A 15,756-nucleotide genomic window follows, 5' to 3' on the forward strand; every position below is an offset into this window, starting at 1 on the left:
ACACTACATTTCAAGTGTAAAATTAGTTTGAAAGAAACAAATGCTTTTATTCTGCAAGGACACATTCAACTGATCAAAAGTAAAATATTTCTATTTGGAAAAAAATGCTGTTCTTTTGACCTTTATATTCATCAAAAATCCTGAAAAAATGCATCACGATTTTCACAAAAACATTAATAAGCACGACCGCTTTTAACATTGAAATGCTCTAAAGTAATGATCCCTTTGCATCACAGAAATAAATTACATTTTAAAATATAATCAAATAGAAAACAGTTCATCTAAATTGTAATAATATTTCACAATTTTTTTACTGTTTTTACTGTATTTTGGATCAAATAAATGCAGCTTTGGGGAGTAAGAGAAAAATAAAATATAATATCTTACCAACCCCAAATTTTTAAACAGTCAAAAATGTCTATCTGCTTTTCGCTGTCTGGCAAAAAGATGAATGAATAAAATATTCTCAGATCATTTTCCTATAAAAGAAAGACTGTATATAATAAATGTACTTTCTCTACTAAACATGATTGCGTTGGCCCACTCGACCAGTTAAAAGAAGCATCAGCGCCCCCTAGTGTCAAACATCTACTGATAAAAAGCACAAAATGTTTTCAAATGTTAGATTGCACAACTGCAGCATGTGTAGCAATCTTTGGTGCCAAGAATAAAATGCAAATATGGGACTACGGCATCTCTCTTCAGAGTAAATGGGTCGACGAGGCCTGGGAAGGTAATCAGGGGTAACGGCACTTCCCCACCGTCCCACCGCACGCACCGCCCCGAGGAAACGGGAGCTCAGGGAGCCGAGGGAGAGCCGGGCGCTGGAGTGCGGTGTCTGTGGGAGCGTGAGTCATTAATCCTGGAAGTGGATGTGGTCGCCCACATGCTAGCAGTAATAATTTATGCTAAACAGAGTGAAGAGGAGAAATGGGACGGCGTAGCAGAGGTCACTCATTAACAATGCCTTTTGTGTAACAAAATAAAGCCTTCACAACTTTAAGTAAAGAGTTATGTGTGCTCATTTTTTATTTTATTTTATAGGGGGTGATTTTAGAAGCCTTAAAGGGATAGTTCACTCAAAATGAAAATGCTGTCATAATTTATTTATTCTTGCCATTCCAAACTACAGTTTAGACTCGAGACACAGTGGGAGACAAGCTTATAAGCAAACAATTTAATTTAATAATTTATTTTTATTTAATTTAACCACAAAAAGAGAAAACTTTGGGTGAACTATTCATTAAAAAAATGTAATGTTCTTTATCTTTATGTTCAGTTAGAGGTATGAGACCCCAAAAACACTATACTGTTTATATTATTATCATTATTATTATTATTATTATTATTTAAATTATTTATTTGTAATCCCATCTCCAATGAAAAGTGAGATGAGAAGTATCCTGATGATTCACTATAATAATAATAATAATAATAATAATAATAATAATAATAATAATAATAATAATAATAATAATAATAATAATAATAATAATAATAATAATAATAATAATAATATTTAATTTTCTTTGGAGACGGTATAATACAAATAAATAAATAAATAAATAAATAAATAAATAAATAAATAAATAAATAAATAAATAAATAAATAAATAAATAAATAAATAAATAAATAAAATAAAATTTAATAAAATTAAATTAAATTAAATTAAAAAAATTAAAAAATAAAATTAAATAAATATCAGGTTAATAGTTCATGAATTTGGAGTAGATATTATTAAAAACATTATTAACATGCATCTTACATCAAAAATATTACATAACAAGAATAATTGCTCTGTATTTTTTTTTAAAGTTACTTTGAAAACAAAAGTAGACCACGATGGGAGGTGATATGAGGTGAAAAGGTTGATGAAAGAACTCGCACACGTATATACAGTATGTCAGTACGATTTCATTTCTGCTCTTCACAATAACCCAGAATTTGTTCTCCCTCCTCGCTCGACGCTCCCAGGAGCTCTGAACTCTTCCAGAAGCACCTGGATATTCCTTACAGGGGATATGTGTACATCACCACAGGAAATTCAATTTCAGCTTCTGGGGCGAAATGAAACATCACTGAGGGTGAAGCCGAGGTAAAGTGACTGACGGCGGAAGTTTCCGCAAGGATGGATTCTCGTTTTCTTTTCAGGCAGGAGTTTACCGCAGTCCTGGTTAAAACAGTGAGTGTGTCCATCATAGTGGTCAGCGTTGATGCAGAACTTGTTCGGGTTGTTTTCAAACCAAACCGATTCACTGAGACATTTATTTATTACATTTAAACGTGCAAAGACCGATGATCTGCCACCAACTGAAGTGTTTCAAACTCACATCAATCTCAAGGTCACACAGACAGCTTATTACAGCCTAACATATGAACAGAGCTGTCTGACAATATTATAATGGTCTAATTTATAAATATCTATAAATAAACATCTGTGAAAAGACTGCAGGAATGGCTGGGAAGGCGGGTTGCAGCACACAGTGTAATCGTCATGAATAAAACATGGAGGAGCGCTGGTGATCTTGTTGATTTTGTGTGTGTATGAGTGTTTGTGGATCGCCTGGGCATGAATTGAAATTTTTCTCATCAAACACAAACGTCTGCAGCTGCAAACAAGCCACAAACAAACAGCCCGAGACTCTGAATCCAGCTTTACACATTTAGCACTGCTAAACGCGGAACAATTCAACAGAAGTCAACATTAGTAATACAAATAATAAGATATTTAATCATTCTGATTCCAATTATATATTTCACTTAACGAAACTCGTCCCCTGCGGTTCCATTAACAATTCTTTTATAACTAAAACAAACAGACAGAGGATGGATGGATGGATGGATGGAGACAGACAGATGATAGACAGACAGACAGAGGATGGATGGATGGATGGAGACAGACAGATGATAGACAGACAGACAGAGGATGGATGGATGGATGGAGACAGACAGATGATAGACAGACAGAGGATGGATGAATTGATTAATGGATGGATGGATGGATGGATGGATGGAGACAGACAGAAGATAGACAGACAGACAGACAGACAGATGATGGATGGATGGATGGATGGATGGAGACAGACAGATGATAGACAGACACACAGAGGATGGATGGATGGAAGGAAGGATAGAGACAGACAGATGATAGACAGACAGACAGAAGATGGATGGATGGATGGATGGATGGATGGATGGAGACAGACAGATGATAGACAGACAGACAGAAGATGGATGGATGGATGAAGACAGACAGATGATAGACAGACAGAGGATGGATGAATTGATTAATGGATGGATGGATGGATGGATGGAGACAGACAGAAGATAGACAGACAGACAGACAGACAGACAGATGATGGATGGATGGATGGATGGATGGATGGATGGATGGAGACAGACAGATGATAGACAGACAGACATACAGATGATGGATGGATGGATGGATGGAGACAGACAGACAGATGATAGACAGACAGACAGACAGACAGACAGACAGACAGACAGACAGACAGACAGACAGAGGATGGATGGATGGATGGAGACAGATAGATGATAGACAGACAGAGGATGGATGGATGGATGGATGGATGGATGGATGGATGGATGGATGGATGGATGAAGACAGACAGAAAGGCAGACAGAGAATGGATGGATGGATGGATGGATGGATGGATGGATGGATGGATGGATGGATGGATGGATGGATGGATGGATGGATGGATGGATGGACGGAGACAGACAGACAGAAAGGCAGACAGAAAGGCAGACAGACAGACAAACAGACAGAGGATGGATGGATGGATGGATGGATGGATGGATGGATGGATGGATGGATGGATGGATGGATGGATGGAGACAGACAGACAGACAGAGGATGATGGATGGATGGATGGATGGAGACAGACAGACAGACAGACAGTAAGGCAGACAGACAGACAGACAGACAAACAGACAGAGGATGGATGGGTGAATGGATGGATGGAGACAGACAGAAAGGAAGACAGACAGACAAACAGACAGGATGGATGGATGGATGGATGAATGGAGACAGAAAGACAGACAGACAGACATACAGACAGAGGATGGATGGAGGGATGGATGGATGGAGACAGACAGACAGACAGACAGACAGACAGACAGACAGAAAGGCAGACAGACAGACAGATGATGGATGGATGGAGACAGACAGACAGAAAGGGAGACAGACAGACAAACAGACAGACAGAGGATGGATGGATGGATGGATGGAGACAGACAGACAGAAAAGCAGACAGACCAACAGACAGACAGAGGATGGGTGGATGGATGGATGCATGGAGGCAGACAGACAGACAGACAGATAGAAAAGCAGACAGACAGACAGACAGACAGACAGAGGATGGATGGATGGATGGATGGATGGATGGAGACAGACAGGCAGACAAAGTGGCAGACAGACGATAGATAGATAGATAGATAGATAGATAGATAGATAGATAGATAGATAGATAGATAGATAGATAGATAGATAGATAGATAGATAGATAGATAGATAGATAGATAGATAGATAGATAGATAGATAGATAGATAGATAGATAGATAGATAGATAGATAGATAGATAGATAGATAGATAGATAGATAGATAGATAGATAGATAGATAGATAGATAGATAGATAGATAGATAGATAGATAGATAGATAGATAGATAGATAGATAGATAGATAGATAGATGAATGATGCTCAATGAAGAGGGATAAAGATGTTCTCCCAAAAATAAACATTTTGTTTCAGAGAAGAGAGCAAGACATTCAAGTGTGTAAAAACAAGCGCCCTGAGCAAATGTCTGTATATTTGACCAGCACAGACAGAACTTCCTGCAAAGCCTGTGATTCCCTTATAATGTCACAAGTCTCAGAAGGACAAAGCCTGTCGGGACACCCTGCTGTGCCACCAGCAGAGGTGCATGTCAGCCGGAGGAAAGAAGATTTGAAGCGTTTTATCAGACGCCGTCCACAGGCAACATCAAATGTTTTTGTTGTTGACATAGTTTTTTGGTTTTGTTGTTTTTAAACGGATCCTGAGTTAACTTTTTACATTCACAGCATAACTCTATCCATAAGAAGCTTTGGGTGCAAACTAGAGGATACTCAAGGCAAAATGGTTGCAAAACACAAATATTGAGTAAAACCTTCATGGGATATACCATCCCCACTCTGCAATGCATAGCAACACCCTCGTAACCACCCAAAACAATAGCTAGCTTTGCATAAGCAATCAGAAAATATAAAAATGTAGTTGAATACTGAGTTTGCAGGGTAAAATTCATAGCAAAAGCCAATCTACCATCTGCAACAGCTTACAGGTTAATTGTGTTTTATATTATCAGTGGCATACGTTAATATTCTACAAGGTCACATTATTTCTGAATCATTTGTCATTTGCCAGTGACTTCAGAGATATGAATATACAGACATAATGCAAAAAGACAAAACCTCGTCATCTTTATGACAGCAGGTACATATACATAACTAAAGCAAAACAGGTTTGTTACATTTAAATACATAAAAAAAATGTATTGTGCGTAAAGTAAATTATCATTATTGTGACGTATATGGATGTTTTTTTTTAGGTAACTGATTTTTTATGTTTAATCTGCACAAATTTAAGATTTTTTGATTAAAATGCATAATTAAATGTAAAAATATTTTAAAAATATGATGTGCTCAAATAATTAAAAAATATCAAATTAAAAAATAAACAGTTATTTGTTTATTTATTTTGCATTACAGCAACAAAAAAGAGAGATGGGGGAGGGGTTAAAGTACAGTAATGTCAAAAAAATGTATATATACCATATCAAATATGGCCCCTGGTTGGTCCCATCCAATATGAGCCAGACATGAGAACCCATATGAATCTGTATCATAAATAGAAGAGCAAAAATCAACCCTTCTGTTTTCATTACGGCCCTAATAAGTGAGCTTTCCTTAAATAACATTGAGGTCACACGTTGGCCTTTCCTTCTGTGTGTGCTCTTATTTATCAAAGCTACAGCGTCGTCCATCCTAATTGCTGGTGGCCGTTTGGCCCTCGCTCTCGGACATGCACCGCGGCCCTTTCAAAGTGACCAGGGCCCAAACCGCTCGTTTTAGATCTGAATGGCCTTGGTAAATCAGTCTGTCGCCCTCCGTCCTGTTTTATTTGTCCTTTTTATCCCTCTCTCCTGGCAGATGTGGGGCCAGGGGGTGGCTGGTTATTTATCACCGTTACCTCTGGTGGGCCGAGTGCTAAAAGCGGTGGCCTGAGGTACGATGGAGGATAGGGCTGCCATACATAAGTAGACCGCTGTGACAAAGTCAGTCTGGAGTGAGACAAGTGGGCCATCTATCGCAGTAAAAACAAAGATCCCCATGTTCCTTTGTGGTCTTAATCAGAGAGCGCTCTAAAGGCTTCAACGTGTTCGATTCTGGGTGGGATTGCCTGCTTTCGAGAGAATATTTCAATACTCCCAAAGCAATCATGACCTGGTTCATTATGGATTTTACTCAAGGCTTAGGGGAGAGCGGGGTAAGATGAGACAGTGGGTAAGTTGACCCACCCCCCGTCTCTTAGCAACTGTACACTTTTATTGTCGTTTGACCCTATCCAGTATTTTGGAATCACCCATAATTTCTGCCAGACTGTGAAAAGGAGAAGCACATGGGAGAAGTGGAAAGCACCCATTTACTTAAAAAACTGTTTTTGGCTTGTCAAAGTAAAATGTGAGCATAACAGATGTAATGGCTGTTACATCAAAGCAAATTCATCCAGGTCTGGAAATATGATGCATGTTGGTGATGCATAAAGCCATGAAAATCATCTAGCTACATTTTAGCATGAATTGGTAAGCTAGGTAGGTTTTTTCCCCCAAAATGGAAGCTATGGGGCAAAGTGAGCCAAATGATGTGGGGTAAGTTACCCCACCACTAGGCACTGAAATAAAATCTTGTACGTATGATATAATGTAATAATACGCAACTATATACTCTATATAGTTAATTTGATAGGGACAGTGTAAACATTTATTAACGTTTTTATAAAATTTTACTCAACAAACTCTGTTTAGGGGAACTTTACAACTTTACTGTTCAAAATTGAGCGTTTGCAAAGACCCACCCCCTTATTTACCGTTGCTATGTCCGACAAGCCGCACTCTCACACCACACACACGTTCTCACGCAGTGAAAAACACATCGCAGAGCAAAGAGGATACTGACAACGCACTGGCAGACAGGACAGAGCAGGTTACTTTTAATATGAAACAAAGTCTCAACTTTTCTTAACGAAATGTAAACAATAAATAGCGTGTTGTGGCTCTTTAATGTGTGGTGACAGGTCGCTGTAGCGCCTCAGTTAAAGCTGCTCGTGAACCCATCATCTCTTCCTTCTAGTTCATTTATATCAAATTAACATGAATGAACATCAGAAGGAATGTCAAAATGTTTCAACCGCGGAAAGACGTCGGCACACACCGTTTTACAAGTTCAAGCCCACCAACGTTAATCTATGAGCTCTCTTGACTGCTTTGTCGGACAAAAATGCTGGATTCGGTGAATGGCGGATTACGATTGGTCAGATCACCTGTCAATCAAACTCCTAGCAAAGGGTGAATTAAAGATATTGAAATTTCAACTTCATTCTGATTGTTTTGTGTTGTTTAAGTTAGCTTTAAGAAAAGAAATATGACTATTTGTAAAAGTAAATTGGATTATTAAAATAGGTAAATTATCTTAAAAAATTCACATGGATTGGAATCAGATTCATAGATGCTCAGTTTACACCCATATGGTGCCACTTACCCACTGACTCGGATCAACTTACCCCAAACCTGGGGTAAATTGAGCCACATGAACACTTTTTTTAAAATAAGAAGCCATATTTTTAGAATCCTTTGTCATAGACGCATTCTGATCATTTAAAATGATAGGAGACATCCTGAATTACTTTAGATTACTTTCATTGTACTTCTGCCCCATATATTCCCTTATCTTGAGGGCCACATAAGTGAAAAAAGGCTCATCTTATCCACTCTCCCCCTACCCTTAAAAAAGTGTTATGATAAAACCATGGACTAACATGGTACAGTGATGGTATCAGATGTTATTTCGGCTACTTTGAAACATATCATGGTGCTGAATAATTACCGTAGTGTACCATGGTATTTACATCAAAGTCCTTCAAAAAACACCATGGTTGAGAAACTCATGATATTATCATGTACCATGTTCAAAAATGCATGGTAATTAGGGGTGTAACGGTACATAAAACTGACGGTTCGGCATGTGAACCTTACCGGAAATCCTGTACCGGTTCGGTACGAATACGTGTGCCATTACACCACTAATGGTAATGGTTCTTTTTGGTTTAAAAACAGCTTCAAAATCTTAGGGTGCTTTCACACCTGAGCGTTTGTTTCGGAAGCTGGTGCGTTTCCCTTGTTTCGTTTCGTTTAGGCATATGTGAACACAGCAACTGGCTCATCCGCACCAAAACAATCTCTCCGAGATGGTCTCGGCCCGATTGCAAACAAACTCTGGGCCGGTTCACTTGAGGTGTGAAAGCAATCGGACCCAACGGACCAACAGACCAAATGGCATCCTTATTCATAACGGGAAATGTGCTATATAAAAAGCAGTAGTGTCTGATTCTGTGAGTGAGCACATTAGTTATCACAGTTGAAAACCAAAAGAGCACCTCTTCGTCTTAAAATGTTGTGTAATTGAGCTTCTCCACAATAAGCTCATGGAGCGAACTTGTCAATCATCGGTCAAAATCGGATATCCCTCAGTAAAGGCGAGTCGTACGTCATTGAAAAAGGGAAAGAGGCGAATGACGTCAACTCAGGTGGACACGAACTGCAACAAGGGCTCTCCTCTTTTTTCTCTGCCTTACAAGAGCAATGTTTTGCTGACCTTTCGTCTGCATCCATTGTGTCCATTGCATATCGCGCCATTTTACTTCCTTTTCCGGGTCAGAACGTCTTGGGCTGTTTCGCCAGTGTATAGTGAAAATGCAAATATCAGATACGGGTCGCTTTTAAAAGATGATGCAAGCGGGTCTTCCAAAAAATCGGATATAGTCACCAAATCAGAATTGTGCATCAAGACCAAGCGGCAACCTCCCGCAGTTTCTCTTGAAGCCAATACGGAAGTGCCTCAAACTGCAATTCATCGACTGGCCACTAGGGACAGGATCCAGAAGGGAGCAGAATCTCATTGAGCTCATGTTAAAATGGCCAACTTTAGAGCAGAATAAAACATGTTTACAGTCTGGTACAAATTGTGGTTTTGGTCTATACGGCTCATTTTACCCTTCATGACAACTGTGAGGGGGGTGAATTTTTTTTATAACTCATTCGTTTACATTATATAAAGCCTTAAAATTCTGCATAATTAAGGGCGTGGCCATTTCGAGTGACAGGTGGACAGCCATTTATCTGCTGTCTGTTAGTCACAAGCCTTTAGTGCTTCAGTCAGAAATTGAAGCTTTCGGGCCTCGATCGCCCCCCTGTGGCCGGTCCCAGTATAGCTCCTAAACCCCGCCTCTCCATGTATTAGAATGGGCGCGAGACACACTAAACAATTTAATTACACTTCAAATAATTGTTTCCTAAAGATGGTTTCTGTCATTTTAGGCAGTTTTTATTACAATAATTTCATTTCAAGTGTTCGTTTTTTAAATAAGTTTAGTTTTAGTGAGTTATTTGATGCTATAAAAACGAGGGGTGTGACGTCATGATTGACAGCTGAGATTGACGGCTTCTCTGAATGAACTTGTCACTGAGGCACTAACAGACTTTTTTCTGGATTTTTGGGAGGAGATTGGAGCTTTAGCTTTAATTTATACACTTCCATAACTGTTTATTTCACACCAACATAATGAATTGTTCGGCATCTGCGAGAGTGTGGGCGGGCTTTTGATAATCGCGCCTCTACTTCCTGTTCTCTACTGCGCAACTCCGGTCCCGAGATCGCTACTGTGCAGACTCGGTCCCAAGATGTCAGCGCCGTGAGCGGGCCTATGAAAGCTTCAACTTTGGTCAGCGGAAGTCAATGAAGTCGCGTCGTCCATATTTTTTTACGGTCTATGGTTAGTCATCGCGTCACTTAAGCTCCGCCCACGTCATGCCTTTTTGCCCATTTTCTGTTATCCGGGAGTGACGCGCTGCCAAGATGGCAACGGCCATCTCGTCCCTACTTTACGCTTCAGAACGGCTCATCAGAATCCTATGGGTGACGTCACGGACACTACGTCCATATTTTTTTACAGTCTATGATCAAGACCTGCAGTGTAAATGCGGCCATTTTGAGGAAACTCTGACAAATAGGAGGACAGTTGTACTCGCATCTGACTTGCATAAACACATTTTAGTACGCTTTGAAAGGTTTCCTTGTGAAAGCGAACCGAAACGAGAAGAAAATGCAATATTGTAACAAATTGAGTCCGTTTCGGAAACAAAACAAATGATCTATAGGTGTGAAAACACCCTTCATTCACTCTTATTCCATGGACTCCATCTTTTTGAATAAATTTAGCCTATTTGAAGCAAACTATTAGCATGATTGTTAAACTAAAACATCTAAATGTCTTACAGTACTTTTGTTTTCTTTAAATACCTTCCAGTACCACTCCATGCTTTTTTATACACATAAATGGGGTAAATCCAGTCATTTTTCACAAGTTTGTATTAGTTTTGTTGAAGGAAATATTTAAGCTAGTAGCTCTATAACTCCATTTTGGTACAGTATTGTTAATTGAAATGGGGTGAAAACACCTTCAATTATCAATTAATTTATGTAATGTTTAAGAGTGCAACCTTTGTCCAAAGAGTCAATTAAATATGAACAATACAGTTGTTGTTTTTTTTCTTTTTCATAAATACGCAAATAATGATTACTTTGCCAATACAAGTGGTCGCACATTAACTCAATAGATTAACTCAAACACATCCCATAATCATCAAATCTCATGTTCCTTAGCTCCACCACTAGAGGACGCCTCTTGAATTACTGTCATCTCAGCACAGCAGCTGAGCAGCAGCCGGGAAACCACCTCACCTCGTCCTGTCAGCAGTTACTGGCGGACGATAACCCGTCCTGCAGGCCGTCCCGTCCCGGCCCCGCCCCACCCCTCCTCTTGAAATATGGTCCCACCTGCCATCTGGCAGCGCTGACAGCGGATGACAGTTCGGAGGAAATACCACCGGGGATGAATTTATGGGAGTGTTGGGGCGATGACAGGCCAGGTGAGATAGGAGCAGTTTGGAGATGGATTGGATTTTTCCCCAGTGTGCAGCGGAGAGGGGAACGGGAGGATGCTGCGGATCTAGGAACAGCTGGCCTGTCACTTATAAAGCTGTTTATGGTGAGCGGGAAAATTGCCAACACAGACCACCCCTACACAAAATCATTAATTACACAGGCGGAAACCATCACACAAGTAGCTACATCTGTGCAATGACGAGTGGCCATACACACTTTTTTCAGAGTCTTCAGTTTATATAATGCAACTCGGGATTTCCCAAATGACCCCAGGAGTTGGTTAGATCTTAAAAGAAATGCCAATGGTGAACTGAACTAAATAAAAACAAATAATAATAATAATTGTTATTATTATTTCGTCATACATTATTTTATTATTGTTGGTTAAGTAAAATGCAACATACCTTGAAAAATTAGGAAAATTAGGAAATCACTTAGATTAGGTAAAGTTATATAAAAAATATTATTATTAGTTATTGTTTATATGATTTATGTTTTTTGTTTTGTTGCTTTTGGTCATATTACAATCATGCAAATAAAGTGATTTTACTTCCTGATGAACTCATTGTTTGATACGAATACAATAAATATAAATTATTTGTTAAATAATAAAAAATTGTTAAATAATAATAATAATAAAATCCTGCATGTGTAATACTGGAAATATGCAAACCAAAAGCCCAAAAATCAAAGACTGAGCATGAAAATGGACAGATAAAATCTTCAAATCTACTGATGGGAATAAAGAGCAAGCACAAATCAGACTAAAACACACTTCTGTACTTACAGTAGGATATAGTAGTGTACTATAGTAGTGCACTAATTATAGGTAAGTCTCAGTGGACTAACTTAAGTGTCTTTATCAAAGGAACTATGAAGGTTTATGGCTCAACTCTAGTGCTATTTCATGAATTCTGACTTATTTACTCTGTTAAAGAATTGATTCTCACGCTAAACATGGACACAATTTCAAGAAAACAAGTTGGACGTATGACAGAGTATTTCTGTGCCAAACACACTCCTTCAGGGTTCGAACAAGTTTCGGAAAGTTTTTTTAGAGTATGGCCCTGTATGATTTCATAAAGGGTGAAATTCCTTGTATGGGCACTTCTGCCGGATATGCACACACACACACACACATCAACCAGAGCGAGAGCAAGAGCTTGTTCAGCTTCCCAAATAACCCAGCGTTAAGGAAACAGTGGATGCAGTTTGTGTTTCCGGAGTTCTGCAAGCGTGTGTTTGTTCCCTGTCATGAGTGGAAACCGCAGGCGGTGAGTGAAACAACATCAAATGTGTGTGTTTTGTTGGCAATCGGCATATAAGTGCATATAATGTGAACAAAATACTGAACGGATACTGAATCAAAAGTTATCCAGGGATAATGCCATGATGTATTTTGTGTGTGTGTGTGTTCGAGATTCTTTAGCTCCGCCCACTGCACGCCTCCACAAACTCTGATGTTTTGAAAGAATGGGTACAGCGTATCTGTCTTTAATAAATCTGATAAAACTAAAGCCTCTTCTGAGATATGAAGGATGCAATACTACTCTAGAGGTACTCAAGATTAACATGAGAGTTTTTGAGACAGTTTCACAGCAGAAACTGTGTGTTATGTACCCTTTAACCAGGAACCAGATAGATAGATAGAGATAGATAGATAGAGATAGATAGAGATAGATAGAGATAGATAGAGATAGATAGATAGATAGATAGATAGATAGATAGATAGATAGATAGATAGATAGATAGATAGATAGATAGATAGATAGATAGATAGATAGATAGATAGATAGATAGATAGATAGATAGATAGATAGATAGATAGATAGATTTCAGACATGTACCCTTTGTCAATCTCTGCTCCGTTCCAGCAGGCCAGTCCGTCTCCAGAGCCCAGATTGCTCACACACAGCAGGTCCGCCAGGCCACCGTAGAACGTGCGGTACAGACGCAGACTGCTGATGAAATCTCTGGAGAGACAGAGATGAGTTTGATTCATTGTGTGTCCAGGAGATGGCGCACTAACACAGCTGTTCAACGTTCATGTGGCCTCAGGAACTTTCATGAAGAGCGTCTTCCTATTGAGTCCTCATGGACATAATACATGCATCACTAACAATTCAACTCATAAAGCATGTGGTTTTTTTTTTAAGATCTACATTTTTCATTTATATTTTGAATATCTTGTATCCACTTGATATATAAAATATTAATACAAAAATGAAATTAATGAAAAAATATTAACTAAAAACACTATTTACTATCACTATTAATATTAAAACAGTTTTTACTATTACACAAAATATTATACATTGGAATATTATATTAATATATAAAATATAACTATAAATGATATGTATAAAGACCCATTTATACTGTATGTATTTTTTTAAATCTTTATATAAAACATTATATAATATTTAACAAACAATAGTAATTATATTATACAACGTATTAATCAATTAAAATATATTAATATATAAAACATTTGTATTTATTATATATATGTACAAAGACCTCTTTATACTGTATTTATTTTTATTAAACATATGTTTTCCCTTTGGGTTTAAAAAACAAATATTGCATAATATTTAATATTAATGAAATTATTATTATTATTAAAACATGTTTTCAAAAATACAATTATAGCAAATAATAATGAATTAAAATGTATTACTACATACAATATTCTTATCCATCATGTATGTACAAAGTCCAGTTGTATTTTACTGTATTATATATTTATATGGGAGATTTTAAAAAATATATTTATTTTAATATTAATAAAATATTTACATTTATTTATTTAATATTAATATTTAATTATAATGGTATTAAGACTTATAAATTATAAATTATAGATTATAAATTCCAATGTTATTTGTGTAGTTATGTTTTAGTCACCGAATAATTACTATCCCTATGATTTCATATGATCAGACATGTTTCAATTTATCCTGTTGCAGTTATAGTCAGCATGTGTTTTTTTTTAAAGATCTACATTTTTCATTTATATTTTGAATATCTTGTATCCACTTGATATATAAAATATTAATAAAACAATGAAATTAATGAAAAAATATGAACTAAAAACACTATTTACTATCACTATTAATATTAAAACATAGTTTTAATGTTTTACTATTACACAAAATATTATACATTAGAATATTATATTAATATATAAAATATAACTATAAATGATATGTATAAAGACCCAGTTATACTGTATGTATTTTTTTTATAAATCTTTATATAAAACATTATATAATATTTAACATTAATATTATATTATACAACGTATTAATTAATTAAAATATATTAATATATAAAATATTTGTATTTATTATATATGTACAAAGACCTATTTATACTGTATTTATTTTTTATTAAAAATATGTTTTCCCTTTGGGTTTAAAAAACAAATATTGCATAATATTTAATATTAATGAAATTATTATTATTATTAAAACATGTTTTCAAAAATACAATTATAGCAAATAATAATGAATTAAAATGTATTACTACAAACAATATTCTTATCCATCATGTATGTACAAAGTCCAGTTGTATTTTACTGTATTATATATTTATATGGGAGATTTTAAAAAATATATTTATTTTAATATTAATAAAATATTTACATTTATTTATTTAATATTAATATTTAATTATAATGGTATTAAGACATGTTTTTTAAAAATAAATAATTAGATTATAAATTCAAATGTTATTTGTGTAGTTATGTTTTAGTCACCGAATAATTACTATCCCTATGATTTCATATGATCAGACATTTGTCCTGTTGCAGTTATAGTCAGTTGTTCTGCTGTGGTTCTGTTTTCCTGACTTCCTCAGTTTGCCTGATTATCCATCCTGTTCACCTGTTGCTTCATCAGTTATCATCATTAAAAGACTAGTGCGTTTACACGTAACACGTCCAAAGCTTTGACTGTGTATACAGTGTGTTGATGTGATTTCCAGACTCACCTCCTCCAGTTGCTGAGGCTGTCCTGTGCGTTTCTGACGGCTCCTTTGAGAGGAATGGAGTCTCGTCCGCCGCTGCCGTGCTGAGCGCTGCCCACCTGCTCCGGCTGTCTGCTGGGGTGACCGCACACCTTGTGCACCTGCAGGATTCACACACAGACTGTCACTATTGCTAACATATCCACAGGCATGCTCATTATAGGCGTTTAATAGTGGCTAAAGCTCAGGGCTGGTAACCGGAACGCTAAACTTGCACTTTTCGCAGGTCAAAAGGGGTCGATGTGCCTGTACTGTAATAGCACGATCAGCCACTAGGCGGTGCTGTTTTTTAAGTCATGCACTCGCAACAGCATTTGCAATCTTGCTGCCTCTGAAAGAAGTCAACAATGTGACGGTTTCTCTAATGATGATCTGGGGCTGGACTGTAACAGTAAAAGGAATAGGCATTTTTTCTACAGTACTACAAAGTGAGATTTTGAA

The 15,756-nt window shown here is 37.0% G+C and overlaps 1 protein-coding gene across 1 annotated transcript in view; it reads right to left on the reverse strand.

The window, feature by feature from the left end:
• Nucleotides 1-15,756, reverse strand: part of gpc5a (glypican 5a) — a 296,070-nt gene that overhangs the window by 192,078 nt on the left and 88,236 nt on the right. Inside the window, exons 4-5 of the mRNA XM_079812367.1 lie at nt 15,280-15,416; nt 13,134-13,259 (exon numbers count right to left, since the gene is read on the reverse strand). Coding sequence (XP_079668493.1) covers nt 13,134-13,259; nt 15,280-15,416 — 263 coding nt within the window. The remainder of the gene's footprint in view (nt 1-13,133; nt 13,260-15,279; nt 15,417-15,756) is intronic.

Source organism: Gobio gobio, assembly GCF_949357685.1.
Source record: "Gobio gobio genome assembly, chromosome: 3".
Taxonomy (NCBI): domain Eukaryota; kingdom Metazoa; phylum Chordata; class Actinopteri; order Cypriniformes; family Gobionidae; genus Gobio; species Gobio gobio.